The 15,687-nt window shown below is 42.1% G+C and overlaps 2 protein-coding genes across 2 annotated transcripts in view; one reads left to right on the top strand and one right to left on the bottom strand.

The window, feature by feature from the left end:
* The window catches only part of Pilra (paired immunoglobin-like type 2 receptor alpha), a 124,071-nt gene that overhangs the window by 19,754 nt on the left and 88,630 nt on the right, over window positions 1-15,687 (top strand). The window lies entirely within an intron of this gene.
* LOC105997304 (cytochrome P450 3A21-like) lies at window positions 1,771-12,181 on the bottom strand. The gene is made up of 9 exons (XM_013031697.1): window positions 12,115-12,181; window positions 9,883-9,980; window positions 9,031-9,144; window positions 8,741-8,829; window positions 7,866-8,015; window positions 6,872-6,998; window positions 5,420-5,486; window positions 3,228-3,388; window positions 1,771-1,821 (listed from the first exon to the last, which is right to left on the bottom strand). Exons 1-9 carry the CDS (start codon window positions 12,179-12,181, stop codon window positions 1,771-1,773), a joined length of 924 nt encoding a protein of 307 aa, XP_012887151.1.

Genomic DNA, 15,687 nt, shown 5'->3' with positions numbered 1-15,687 from the left:
CATAATGGCTCGGTTTTTACAGTCAAAATATCCCCAAATATGGCAAAGGCATTAAATACCAACTGGAAATTACATTGTGCCTATTGGCCAAAGAGCTCAGGGCAAGTAGAGAGGATGAATAAGACCCTAAAGGAAACCTTGACTAAGCTGTTCTTAGAGACAGGCAAAAGTTGCCTCCTTGCCTTTACCCTTCTTAAGACCAGATGGACTCCATACCCTATGAAATCATGTTTGGAAGACCACCACCTATCCTCCCCAAACTAAGAGATATCTCTGGAGCAGAGATTACTAATCACTCCCTTCTCAAGTCATTACAGGCTCTCCAGTCCGCTTAGAAGACTATTCACCAGGTGGTCAGAAGAACAGACACCTAGCGTGGTGCTTAAGCTGATCCACAAGTTCCAATCAGGGGACTTGGTGTGGGTGAAAAGAATTCATGCTCGGACTTTGGAACCAACCTGGAAGGGACCTTATCCCATAATCCTTGCCACACCAATGGCAAAGATGGTGTTCCCTCCTGGATCTACCACACACAGGTGATGGAAGCCGCAGACAACAAGGAAAAATGCACAGTCACCCAAACTTCCAATCCACTAAAGATAAGGCTGCTGCAGGCCCCTCTGTTCTGTGGCCTTTTTTCCTCCCCAGGGGACAGGCAGTTTGTACTAACCACCATCCCCAAACATGGGAGTGGCAACTCAGAAAGATAGGGGATGGAAAGCTCTTGGCCAAGGTTACCACTGATAGTCTTTAAAGTATGTCTACGCTCATTAATAAATTGAAAGTGACACACCCCATTGGGACAGACACAGGCACAAGGAGATGGAGGATGCTGGAACCCTAAGACAGAAAAAAGTTCTCAGTCTATTCAATTCTATGTGTGTCCTGCTACTGCAGGATCCACTTCTGCTGTACTTGTTGGGGTTGTGAGACAGAGGCTTCATGGAAACATGTAGATTCTTATGTCTATGTGAAAGGGGAAAAGACACTTCAGTCCTGTTCTTCAGGCAGTTGTAATTCTCTGATTATCAAAGTTTTTGGCCTGGAGTGCTGTTGGTAATCATGACTGGGAGCCTGGAAGGGCCTGTGGAATTAGACTCTATGTCGATGTTTGGGACTTAGGAGATAAGTTTACCATATAAAGGAGGCACCAACCTCAAGACATTAAGCCCAGAGGTTCTAATTCTGGTTTATTTCTACTAATACCCTAGAGGCCTAAAGATCCCTGGCATCCTCAGGCTCCACTAGTTTACAAGTTCCTCTCATGGTCCAATCCCAGTCCCAACAGCCCCAAATCCCAAAACTCTTCTCTCAATGTTAAGCACACTAGAAAAGGTCTAAATTGTTCTAGCACAAGCCTAGTTTAAGACTGTTGGTTGTGTTTGGATCCGCGACCTCCCTACTATATAGGGGTAAGGACTAACCAGACCCTCACCCCCATTCAAAATCAATTAAGTTGTAATTGAGATCATCCTCAATTCCCCCTGGGGGAAGGAAAGTTCAAGGAACCTGTGTTGTCTCATCTAAGTATGACCTAAAGAAATCTCCCTACACAGATACCTGCTATGCTACCTGTATACACCAAATGCAACAAACCAAAGAGATAGTTATCAGGCTCTGGAGACCACCTGGTTGGCATGCACAAATGGATTAGCGAAGTGTGTAGCCTCTGATATATTGGAGCCAAGAAGGGGGAACCCTCTGTGTATTGGTCCAAATCATTCCTCAAGTATACATCTACAGTGGAAAGAAGGACAAATCCATTTTGATCTAGATGCAGGGCTCATCAGAACTTGAAGGGTCATCCAATTCCTTGTCCCCCTTTTGGTGGGAGCAAGGCCTGCTGGACCAGCAGCCATTGGGGCATCTGCATTAGTCCTAGGAAACAAAAACTGCAGAGAACTAAGGACTCAAATAGATATGGATTTGTGACATTAAAAAAACTCACTTTCCTGACTGAAGAGCCAAGTAGATTCCATAGCAGAGGTGGCCCTTCAGTGACACTGAGGATGGGAACTCATCTTCATGAAATAGACCGTCTCTGCATGGCCCTAGGGAAGACCCGTTGCTTTTATGCTAATCAGTAGGGAATTATTAGAGAAAGCCTTGTCCTAGTTAAAAATAACTTGAAGAACAGGGAGAAAAGAAAACATGAATCTGACAATTGGTATCAGTCTCTGCTTACCTGGTCTCCTTGACTTATGGCCTTAATCCTGGCCCTAGTAAGCCCTTTGGCCCTCTTGCTCCTAGCTTTAACAGTAGGATTGTGTTTGAGCAACTGCTTTATGAATTATTTAGGAAAAGAGTAAATGCAGTAAAGCTAATGGTCAGAAGAAATTAGAAGTAATGATGACCCCTGGCTCCAGAGTGAGTCATCGATTGTACTTACACCCATAAAACCAGTGGAGAATGTAATAGGGATGATCAAACCTCACTGTCTTAGAGTTTACTCAAAGCTTCTGCAACTGCATTTTTGCTTTTGTGACTCCATCTTCAAGAAAGGACTGCATCCCCACCTGTGAGACTAATTCCTTATGGTTTGATATTCAAAGACGTATCTAGATATGTGTCCACAGTTCCAGTTATGTTTCTAGGTAACGGATCATAGAGATGAATTTTATAAATGGGTCAGACTACCCTCACTCAGTGCTTGCTTATAGCATTGTCTAAGCTTCTGAAACTTCACACTTGGCCTGTACTTGCAGGAAAGAATGGTTAGAAAGGGGCTGGGAAGGTGGCTCAGAGGTAGAGTGCTTGCCTTGCATGCATGAGGCCCTGGGTTCGATTCCTCAGCACCACATAAGCAGAAAAAGCCAGAAGTGGCGCTGTGGCTCAACTGGTAGAGCACTAGCCTTGAGCTGAAGAGCTGAGGGACAGCACCCAGGCCCAGAGTTCAGGCCCCATGACTGACAAAAAAAAAAATGGTTAGGGACTTTCTACTCCTGAGCAAACAAGGTCATAAAAAATTTTGCTTATAAGCAGCCCTGAAAGAGGACTAAGGATTGCACTTTGGGTATCCAACTGACCAGTGTAGTCCCAGCCAGTAATCAAGACTTTCTGTTGGCTGTACTCTGTGTCTGTACATCTCTCCTGGTGGCTTAACCTACAACAAAATTGAGTAAATCCTCATTGCTTACAACATTGTAGAAATCTTCACCACAAGTGATAAGGAATTGTTCTTATAATGCCTCATCAGTTCCCGCCCTCCCCAGGTGCCTTGCCCTCACCTTATTGGGTAAAGTCCAGTCAACTTCCTCTTGCAGCTTCTTTTGGACATTAGAGTGAAGGGCCAATAGATACATAATGAAAGAAAGAGTGACACTGGTGGTCTCGTGGCCACCAAAAATAAAGATAGTTGATTGGGCTGCTATCTCCAGGTCAGTTAGACCTAAAGGGAGGAAAACATATATTTTAGGCAAAGACAGTCAGTACAGAATGTCACAATCATGGTTTAAATACATATACCTATGGATAAGTCATAGAAAAGCAATGTAGTAGCCAGGCACTGGTGGCTCACATCTGTAATCCTAGCTACTCAGGAGGCTGAGATCTGAGGATCATAGTTCAAAGCCAGCCCTAGACAGGAAAGTCTGTGAGACTCTTACCTCCAATAAACCACTCAGAGAATGGGAAGGGGCACTGTGGCTCAAGTGCTAGAGCGCTAGCTTTGAGCTGAAGAGCTGAGAGACAACACCTAGGCCCAGAGTTCAAGCCCCACGACTGACAAAAAAAGAAAGAAAAAAAATCAATGTAGTGTCTTGTCATCACGTCTGACAAGAACCAAAGGGAAAAAAATAAATTTAATCCAGTTTCCCAAAGGTTCATACTACCATTGCCCATCTCGTCTGAGTTCTCTATGATTGCCACTTACAGCAGGGTCATTTAAGGGGTTCTGTGAGAACCCCTGGAGCTGAGCTTTAAGACCTGGAAAAGGTTAAGAGATCAAATACCATCCCTGCCAGCATTCAGAAGGCTGAGAGGTGTGCCCAGGAAATGTCAAACAGTCAAAGCAGACAGAGGTAAAAATTACTGCCCTAAGTGTGTTTAAATTAGAGCTGTTTGGGATGAGATTCTGGGCTAATATTGCAATGTTTATTGCCTCCCTCTGCTTCCTAAGACAAGGAAGTTAATTATCACTTATGTGCAAATCAGCCTTTTAGTCTTTTAGCACATATCTTCAGTCCCCAACCGCTGAACTAAACTTAATAAAAACACTTGGTAATGGAATCTCAGGATCTGACGGCAGGAATCGCTTCATGTCCTCTGGTCCCCCAAAATCTCAGTTCTTTGGCTCAGTCTTCCATGATTATTGCCCCGGTGCAGCAGATTGCCACAGTATTCTATCTAACCAGCACTTTCAGAGCGGTGCGACTCCATCCATTTGGCTGGGGGACATTGCATGCACATACGGAAACATCATGATGAAACACATTTGTACAACTAGTATACCCTAATAACAATAGAAAGAAAAGAACATGAGGGATGTTTTCCATTGAAGCACATTTGAAGGCTGTAAAGGAACCATAAAGATCTAAGGGTGCAGAAATCAATACACTGCCGGGTTCAAGTGGCTTATTCCTGTAATCCTTGCTACTCAGGAGGCTGAGAGCTGAGCATCAAAGTACAAAGCCAGCGTAGGCAGAAAAGTCCACAAAACTCTCATCTCTAATTAGCCATCCAAAAGCCATTAGTGGAGCTGTGCTCAAGAGGTTGAGGGCCAGCTTTGAGCAAAAATATAAATGCCCAGGCCCTGAGTGGAAGCCTCAGGACTTGCACTCAAAAAAGAAATCAATATAATATGGTTGGATTGTAAGAGAAGAGGTACAGGAGCATATGGAAAATCTCTTTATATTCAGCTCAATTGGCTATGAAGCTACAAATTCTCTAAAATACCATCTACTTAAAAACGTGGAGAAGAAAAGACTCAGAAGCCCACTTGAAAGGATTTTCAGTGAACAAACATGAAAAAAGTTGAGTTTCAAAATAAATGATGATAGGAAGACAATAATTGTCTCTGTGTGTGTGTCTGTCTGTGTGTGTGTTTATCATTTCTAGGGCTTGAACTCAGGGCCTGGGCTCTGTACCTTAGTGCTTGATAGTGCTCGACCACTTCAGTAACCGATCTACTTCTGGCCTTTGGGTGATTTGTTGTTGATCAGATTCTCACGAACTTAACTGCCTGGGCTGGCTTTAAACCTTGATGGTTAAACCTTGCATAGCTAGGAGGGCAGGCATGAGCCACTGGCACCTGGCTGTAAATGTAATATCTAAGGTCATGGTAATGAGCATGTGATTCCCTTTGGCTGCCCTATGTAATAGCAGAGTTTGAGCCATTCTGAAATTCTGCAGAAATGTACCTCTATATGGAAAGTGGACTTCACATTTCTCTCATGAGTAGACCCCAAAGAACTCCCGTTACCTTTGGGGGACTCTGTGTCTTTGGAATTCTGGGAGTTAATCATCAGTTGCAGTAAATCCACTTGGTGCTAGAAAGAAGACACAAATTTCAAAGGCAGAAGATCACCCATGAAATGAGAAGTAAATCAGAAGGGCAGAGCTTAGCTTTCTTCTATGAATATGACCCATGTAACCATAAGTCTTTCTTTTTTCTTTTTTTTCTTTTTTGTCAGTCTTGGGGCTTGACTTCAGGGTGTGGGCACTGGCCCTGAGGTTTTTGGCTCAAGGCTATCACTTTACCACTTTGAGCCACAGCGTCACCTCTGGTTTTCTGGTGGTTAATCAGGGGTGAGTCTCATGGCTTTTCCTGTCTAGGCATGCTTAGAATCATGATCCTCAGATCTAATCTCAGTCTCCTGAGTAGCTAGGATCACAGGCACGAGCTACTGATGCCTGGCCACAGATCTTTCTGACGTTGCTTGAATCACCAGTGAATGAGAATATTCATCTATAAACTTTGGAGGGACCAGGATCTTTTCCTAAAAGAAAGCCAGCTGTCCTACCAACAGCTTTTGGTCTTTGCTCTCCCCAGCTCTGACATTCTCTGACTTCTAAGAGCAAACTGTTGGTCCAGGCAGGATGTGGCTTCTTCTCCCGTCACATCTGTTTGCTCACAAGCAACACCAGGACTTCAGTCTTTTATTGTGTGGACATACTTATTAATGGATAGTCCCAAAGATTAACTTTTTAGAGCAAGCATCTGGAAACACATCACCATCTGGAATGAACAAATTTTTCAGTTATATCTGGAGGAACCCAGTGCTGCCTTCCTGCCCTACAGACATCTTTGTTTGATGTCTAAGCTGTATGAATCAGATATTCAGACAGGCCTTCAGGGGCTCACATAGCCAATGTGAAGCTTGGAAATAACTTAATTCTCTCATTCTCTCTGTGTGCATGCATCTCTCTGTGTCTCTGTCTCTCTCTGTGTGTCTCTCTGTCTCTCTCTCTCTATGTCTCTATCTCTTTGTATACTAGTACAGGACTTGGTTTCTGTTCCTTTACTTGCTCTCTAGCTGGCATTGTACCAGTTGAGCCACTTCTGACTAATTGAAGATAAGAGTCTCATGGATTTCCTGCCCAAGCTGGCTTCAAACTGCAATCCACAGATCTGATCTCAGATTCCTGAATAGTGAGCATTGCAGGTATGAACCATGGGTTCCTGGTGCTTATCATTTCATTTTAAATTCTTTCTTTCTGATTTATATTACATCTCCATTCCTAATCACTGCATTCTTCATTCTCCCTTCCAATCTAAAAATTTGTGACCCCACCCTAGAATTTTTTCATCTATCTCAACATAGTTTTTTTTCATCTAACTTTAGAAAAAGACAGAGAGTTACATAAAACATACATTTAAAGCCAAATAACTTTGAACCACGAACATCCTTAAGTAACCATCACCAGCTTTTACCTTCGTTTTGTCTTTGAGGTGACTTTCTTTCATCCTTTCTACAGAAGTTCTTAGGAAATCTGTAACATCCTTTGGAAACACACTGATATTTAATGCCTCACAAATGGGTGTAAGGAATGGAAAGAGTACCACAGGAGAAAGCAAGAAGAAATAACAAATTGTGCTGTCTACACCATGGAATTTTATTCAGCCATACAAAGAAATAAGGTACTAATACATGCCCCACGAGGGAGGAAACTTGAAAGCATAATACAGAAGCCAGACACAGTTATAAACAGTGTCCAGAATAGGCAGTGAGAAAATAGGTAAGTGATCATTCAGGCCTGAGAGAAGTAGAAGAGTACAAGCTAAAAAGTACAGGCCTCCTTCCTTCTTTCTCTCCTTTTCTTTTTCCTTCTTCCCATCCTCCATTTTTCCTTCTTTCCTTCCTATTTCCCTCCCTCCTTCCCCTTTTTCCTGTCGCCCTCCTTTTCTTCCTTATTTCCTTCTTTACGTTCTTCTCTCTCTTTCTTTCTATCTCTCCCTCACTCTTTTTCCTTCTATTTATAGAAGGCTTGAACTCAGGCCCTAGGCTCTCTCTCTAGGGTACTTTTTTTCTCAAGGCAGGTGCCTTACCACTTGAACCATAGCTCCATTTGGGAATCAGAGTCTCACAGATTTTTCCTGCTCAGGGCTGGCTTCAAACCACCGTTCTCAGATCTCAGACTCCTGATCAGCTAGGATTATAGGTGTGAGACACTGGCATCCAACTAAGGTACAAGGTTTTTTTGTGATAAAATATTCTGTAATTGACAGTGATCATGACCACATATGTCTTTAAATATAATGAAAAATCATTGAGTTATACAGTTTACTGAGATATGTATGTGTATGAATGAATTGTATCTCAATGAACTATCTTTTACTGAGGAAGAGAGAAAGATAGAAATAGACAGAGAGAGGGAGGAAGGAAAGGAGAGGGAGAGAGAGGGGGGAAGGAAGAGAGGTCCACGGACCTATTGAGAGAACTATTGGATCACATAAATCAAATTTTAGGAGTCTCTTGACTTTTTCCACAAAACAGTCCTGTGGGTTGTTGAGAGAATTGATGTTTACCCCAAATGATGTCCCTGTGATCACATCTAGGCTGTAGGCCCCAAAGATGCTGAAGCAGAGAAAAACAGAATCATTAAAACTTAAATTTCTTTTTCCCATTCTCTCTCCTTTCTGCTACACAAGGAGCAAAAAGTGGCAACAAATTCCTGTGTCAAGACAGGACAGTCCCAAGCCTTTCTCTGTCAGAACTGCTTGAGGGGTCGTTGGAAGGGTCTGGCCTTCCTCTTCTGCCTCCCTGCCTCTGCCTAAGGTATTTACCTGGCAAGAATGGTTCCACAACCCTTGGGCTAGGGTTGGTAGGACAATTAGGTGGGTCAGACTCACTTGGGAGCTCAAGGAACTCAGTCTTAGAAAACAAAGAGCTCCCCAGACAAATCACAGTTGTACAAATACTCTGTAGATGATAATAGATTACAGTAGATAGTAGTGGATTATAATAGATAATAGATTGGTGCTCGGGCAGGCCATGGGTGGAGTAATAATTCTCTCTCTCTCTCTCTCTCTCTCTCTCTCTCTCTCTGTTTTTGGTGTAGGTATTGGAGCTTTAACTCAGGGGCTGGGTGCTGTCCCTGAGTTATTTTTGGTCAAGCCTAATGCTTTATCACTTGAGCCACAGCTCTGCTTCTAGATACTCTGAGGGTAGTTTATTAAACATAGGAATTTCACAGACTTTTTTTTTGGCTGGTTCTGGCATTGAGCAGTGGTCTTTAGACCTCACTGCCCTGAGTAGCTAGGATTACAGGTGTGTGCTACCACTGCCCAGAAAGTACTCACTCTTTCAACATGAGAGGTTTGCCTTTCTCTGCTTGTGGTCTCAGGTTTTCCAGCAACCAACCAGATAATTCGCGAATGATAGGGAACATCTAGGCACAAAACAAGAGAAGTTAAAAGAGAAGAGTTAAATCTGAGTCCATGCCCCCCAAAAAAGATGAAGCATGACATCCCATTTATGAGAAACCATGTAACTGTAGGACATAAGGACAAAACACCATTTTGGAAAAGGACCCTGATCTGACTGTTTGCTTGTTCCCCCGATTCATTGTAACTTAGCACCGGTTGATTACCTCCTTTAGTTTCCCACTGGGGAACATGGGGGAAAGCAATGTTCTTAGTTTTTTCCATTCTTTGTCCTCAGAGATGGAGACAGCTTTTTTCATAAATCCAGCTGGGCCAAAAGGCTAGCCTCTAAAGAAAAACAGATTTTGCTTTCTGTAAATTTGAAGATTTTTCACAGTTGTATAAAATTGATGAATTGGCAGCATTTAATTGAAAATCTATGGCCTTCTATAAAAAAACTCAACAAATATTTATCCTAAATGCCAGGTTCCATGGAAGACTAAAAGATGCACCCAGCAAGCTATGCTTTTGGGATTTCATATTCTAGACCTATTTATATATCTATGTACTGATCTATCAATTTGATTGATTACATTATATAGGAATTATATATTCATTCTCTTTTTTACAATATTTTATAAACAAAAGAGATTTGGGGCTGGGAAGGTGGCTCAGTGGTAGAGTGCTTGCCTTGCATGCATGAGGCCCTGGGTTCAATTCCTCAGCACCACATAAGCAGAAAAAGCTGGAAGCGGTGCTATAGCTCAAGTGGTAGAGTGCTAGCTTTGAGCTGAAGAGCTGAGGGGCAGCGCCCAGGCCCCGAGTTCAGGCTCCATAACAGACCAAAAAATAAATAAAAATAAATAAATAAAATAGTTTAAAAAAAGAGTTTCAATTTAACATATTGATTCATGAGCACAATGTGTCTTGATCAATAGCACGCCTTTCATTATTCTCCTCTGCCCTTCTCCATGGGTTCCCCAGAGCTTGTAATTATTTCATAATTAAAAGCTAGATAAATAAATATTTTGTTGATAAATAAATATTAAAATGTCTTAAGAAAAAAAAAGGATGCCTACCCGGCGGTTTGCGAAGGTAGTGTAGCATTCTTTCCCCAGCACTGTTTTGATCATGTCTGGATCTAAATTGCTTCCAGAGCTGCTGACCATCATACAACCTGAGTGCAAACACAGCCGAGTGGAAAACCTAACCAGCCAGCAGCCTAACCTGCTGCTGGAGACAGGACAAAGAAATCCAGACCATGATCACATCCCATTTCAACATGTGGCAAAGTTAGCTCAAGCTAGGGATTTTGAACACAAAAGCCACAGGTGTCCACAAAATAAGGGCTAATGTGGCTTATGCACAGAAGAGATACCTAAAGACAAAACAGCTTTGCAAACAGGTCATCATTACCGGGACGTTTAGTGAAGTCCAGGTGGTGTTTTGTCTAGGTGAGTGTTGTCCATGCCAGTCACCATGGTTTTTAATATGTTTCAAATATTGTAACAAGTTGGGTGCTGGCAGCTCACACCTGTAATCATGGTGGCTCCTCTGAGGATCTTGGTTTGAAGACCACCTGGGCAGGAAAGTCCATGAGACTCTTATCTCCAATTAATTACCAAAAAAGACACTGGTGGTGCTATGCTCAAGTGGTCGAGCTCTAAATTTGAGCAAACAAAAAGCACAGGAACAGTGCCCATGCCCTGAGTTCAAGCCCCAGTACTGTCACAACATATACACACACAAACATTGGTGACAGACGAGTCCTTCATAAGAAAAAGCCTACAATTGACTTCATATTTCATCCATGTTAGGATGAGGTTAGGGATTGATAGTGTGTCCACATAATGCATTCTCTTATCTTCACAAATCTGCCCCATGGAAGTTTCCCGAGTACTGATCCCTAAAGTTTTCCATTTTTAATAACATTCTACATCAAAAACTGCAATGCCCTGGGAAGAGAAACAAAGATAGGTTTTACATGTATAAGACCTCATCCAAGTACACTCCCCTTGATCACATACTGGAACAAGTTTGGACCTGTAGTATGTCACGTGGAAGCAGCTTTCATACGGGCATCTCTTGGGGAGTGGGGGCAAGCCTATACTCCTTCAAGTTTCAATTCCCAGGTCATGTTTCTCTAGTAGTTAAGATTACAGATTTGAGTCACAGTAACCAGCTGACATCCAATCTTTTATCTTCTCATGCAACTTCTTTCTTGTTTACTGAATGAGGTTCCTGGAGTTGGGATGTTCAATTCACCAATTTTGGCATAGAAACTTAATAAATGGCTCTGGCAAAAGTCAAAGCGTGAGTGAAGGCAAAGTGAACTTGCCTTTAAGAACATCTGCTCAGCTGGGTGCCAGTGCCTCACGCCTGTAATCCTAGCTACTCAGGAGGCTGAGATCTGAGGATCACAGTTCAAAGCTGCCAGGGCAAGGAAAGTCCGTGAGACTCTTAACTCCAATAAACCACTCAGAAAACTGGAAGTGGTGCTGTGGCTCAAGTGGTAGAGCGCTCACTTTGAACTGAAGAGCTGAGGGACGGCGCTCAGGCCCAGAGTTCAAGAACCATGACAGACAAAAAAAAAAAAAAAAGAACATCTACTCAATATGAAAAGATAAAAGTGATATCACCTTTACCCATAGAACCTCACAAATTAAACACTTCCTCTGAGGTTTTACTTCTGAAGCTCAAAAGAAAAACAACAACAAAACAGAAATCTTCCTGGTAGGAATTATCCATTGTGGCATTTATTTTTCCGATGTGAGGCTTGAATTCTGGGCCTGAGCTAAAAGTGGCTGGAGTCCTTAGGATCCCCAACATTCAGTGGATAGATGGCAAAAGTTAACAACCTTGTTTTGAGCGCTCTTATAAGATTCAAACTAGAAATTTCCAAGTCATTTATTTACATGTGCCATCCGATGTGGACAGTCAGGGTCCATAAGTACCTCTTGGAGCTCTGACCTTAAAAGAGAGGAATATTCCCTTGCTTCCTTCTAAATCTTACCTGGTTGTTGCTGATGTCATTATTGGCTCACCTTCTTCCTACTCACCTCCACAGAACGACTAAGATAAACTGCTGGAGAGGAATGTCAATATACAAGGGAGATTCTTGCTTATACACCCTTATTACAGCTCTATTGACAATAGCCATGCTGTAGAATCAGCCAAGTGCACAATAACCAATGAATAGATAATCATAAGCGCAGGCACTATGGAATATTACTGTGCTAAGTGGAAATCATGTCACTTGCAGCAAAATAAAACTGGAAAGTGTCCCATTCCAGAAGCAAAATAGTGCATACTATCGGTCATCTGCAAAATGATCATGATAATGAAGATGAGGGTGATGATGATGGTAGTGATGATCATGATGATAATATAAATGATAGAAATAAGAATAGGACATAAATAAAAGGAGGATTGTCTGGGTGGATTTGTGAAATGGGAAGGGAGGAAAGGAGAGGATACTGGTGATTGAAGAATATTGATAGATATTTCACGTGTTACACATGCTAGATTTTGTGTGTGTGTGTGTGTGTGTGTGTGTGTGTGTGTGTGTATAAAGATAACACAATGAGCATACTAAACATTATTTGAAAAAGTAGAGGGAGGTAGGAAAAGAGGAAGGATAGGATGGAAGAAGTGAACATGTTCAAATGTTATTGCACCCATGTATGAAATTATATTACTAATGTATGCTCAAAAGTTAAAGCAAACTTAAACTTCAAATGAATTAAAACAATGTGCTTATCAGATAACTTTCAAAATATGCATGTAGCAGGGCACCTGGTGGCTGTCTGTAATGCTCGCTATGCAGGAGGCTGAGATCTGAGGACTGTGGTTTGAAGCCAGCCTGGGCAGGTTAGTCTATAAGACTTTTTTTTAGGTCATGGGGCTTGAACTAGAGTCCTGGCCACTGTTCCTGAGCTCTTTTTGTTCAAAGCTGATGCTCTATCACTTTGAGCCACAGCACCACTTTCAGCTGTCTGGTGGTTAACTGGAATTAAGTCTTATGGCCTTTCCTATCCAGCCTGGCTTTGAACCATGATTCTAAAATCTCAGCCTCCTAAGCAGCTAACACTACAAGCGTAAGCCAGCAGCTTCTTTCTGTAAGACTCTTCTCTTCAATTAACCACCAAAAAATTCACAAATGGAACTGTGGCTCAAGTGGTAGAATGATAGTTTTAAGTAAAAAAGCTCAGGAATTGTGCCTAGGCCCTGAGTTCAAGCCCCAGTTCTGGCACCAAAGCAAACCAACCAACCAACCAACAAACAAACAATAAAGACCTTCCACCCCAAGTATCCTGAGCTCTCTCCAAGAGTGAGCAGTTGTTCATATTCTGCTTCTGCTGAATTGAGGTATTAATATAGGCACAAACATCAACTCAGAGATAATTTCCAAATGATGCCACTAACCCCTTTCTTCACACAGAAATTGGGAGTTCCATGAGAGAAGAATATTTATTAACTCTCTCATTGGATCTCTGCAGGATAAATAATAACCTCTCAAGGTGTAGGCTAAATCTGACTTGAGTAATTTCCCATTCATTTTTCTCTTTAGATCTTCCCAATTGATCAACCATCATAATCCTCACCCTGAATCCTGGGTTACCTGGTGGCAGGTGAGCAGAGTCTAGACTCCTGGTAGCCAGGAGGACCCAGGTTTCTATGGAAAAGTGGGGGATCAAGTCCATTGTCACTCTTGTCTAGTAATTTTCTCCTCTGACTTTTCCTTTCAGCTGTGGGTTGTGCTAGCTGCAGAGCTGATGCTGCTGAGCCCCCCTCAGTGCCCAGCTCTGATGAGGGAGCTGAGGCTCCTGCAGATCATGGGATGGAGCAGAGGTGGGGCTTATGGTACATGACCTAAAATAGCCCCACGACCTAAAAAAAAAAAAACAACCCAAAACAAAAACCAAGTCTTACAGACTAACTTGCCTAGGCTGGCTTCAAACCACAATAGGCAAATCACAGCCAACTTACCTGTACCCTACCCACTCCATAGGTGAGTGAGGCAGATGTCCTATCCTGCTTTTGGAAGTAGACAAGGAATCATGGATGTGTGTACTTTGGAATTAGACTTCACATTTTATAAATATTATCAGTAAACACACTCAATCACTGCTACCATTAGGACAGTAGGTTATGGAATGCCTCGCGAAGAGTCAAGTGCAGCCATTGGCTCTTCTAAGCTCTTATCACCAAGGTGGCTCTTATTCCCAATACTTGAAACTACACCCAAATCAATGATATCCACAGATGTTTACAAATGCAGTTACTTCTCATGACATGATTTTTTTCTTTGAAGAAGGGGTAATTTCTCTGTAAGTTGAGAACATGCCCCAAGAGCTGCCCTTAGAGACATGGCTCAGGTGCTAGAGTGCCAGCCAATGAACAAAGCATCAGATACTAAGGTATAGTTCTGGTCTTGGAGCAAAAAGAACAGGGTAAAAAAAGAATAGTCTAGAAAGAGCAATCATTACGTGTGACCCCTTCTTGATCCTCTGGTTGCTGATGGAAGAGATGTCCCAACTAGTTGTTTATGAATTATACTGGTACATGACCTTAATTCTGATCCATATTCTATATCAACTTATTTTGAGACTTGAAGGATCAAGTGACAGACTTAAAAGCTCCTAAAACACAAAACTAATAGAAAGCTTTCCATCTGGGCTTTCATCTATCTATCTGTCTATCTATCTATCTATCTATCTATCTATCTATCTATCTATCTATCTATCTATCCATCTATTCCTTTTTTCCTTCCTCATTCTGATAGGCAGAAACTGACATTTACCTTTTAGAATCTCTTGTTCTACAAAGGAGAATGCTATAACACTGTGGTGGGGAAGTGGTACTGTGGCTCAAGTGGGAGAGCGCTTGCGTTGAGCTGAAGAGCTGAGGGACAGTGCCCAGGCCCAGATTTCAAGCCCCATGACCAACAAAGAAAAAGATGTATCCTTCCCAAGTACTCTTCTCTCTTCAGCTTCTGAAGTTCACTGCTCCCGCTGTTGGTGGGAGTGCAAACTTGTCCAACCACTCTGGAAAGCAGTATAGAGGTTCCTCAAAAGACTAAACATAGAGCTCCCCTATGATCCAGCAATCTGCCTCCTGGGCATTTATTCAAATGACCACAAACAAGGCCATACTAAAGCTACCACCACAACCATGTTCATTGCAACAATAGTTACCATAGCTAAGATAAGGAACCAACCCAAATGCCCCTTAGTAGATGAATGGATCAAGAAGATATGATATATATACACAATGGATTTCTATGATTCCATCAGAAAGAATGAGATTGTCCTATTCATAAGGAAATGGAAAAACTTGGAAAAAATCACATTAAGTGAAATAAGACAGACCCAAAGAAAAGCAGGTTGCATGATTTCCTTCATTTGTAAGAACTAGAGTATGTCTATTATCTATCTATCTATCTATCTATCTATCTATCTATCTATCTATCTATCTATCTATCTATCTATCTATATATCTGTCTGTCTGTCTGTCTGTCTGTCTGTCTGTCTATCTGTCTCTAGTGGGGCTTGAACTCTTGGCCTGGTTGTCCCTCAGCTCGTCAGCTCAAAGCTAGCACTCTACCACTTGAACCACAGCGCCACTTCCAATTTTCTGGTGGTTAATAGGAGATAAGAGTCTCACAGACTTTCCTGCCTGGGCTGGCTTTGCACCATGATCCTCAAATCTCAGCCTTCTGAATAGCTAGGATGACAGGCGTGAGCCACCAGCACCCAGTGTCTACGATGTTCTTAACAGGGGATCACAATAATTCAATTGCTTAGTGCACAGGACCATATACAATGGAAGGTATCAACATGAACTCCATAATTCAATTGCTTAGTGCACAGGACCATATACAA

Source organism: Dipodomys ordii, unplaced genomic scaffold (genome assembly GCF_000151885.1).
Source record: "Dipodomys ordii isolate 6190 unplaced genomic scaffold, Dord_2.0 Scaffold143, whole genome shotgun sequence".
NCBI lineage: Eukaryota > Metazoa > Chordata > Mammalia > Rodentia > Heteromyidae > Dipodomys > Dipodomys ordii.
The sequence above is the reverse complement of the archived record's forward strand: the minus strand, read 5'-3'. Positions and strand labels throughout refer to the sequence as shown.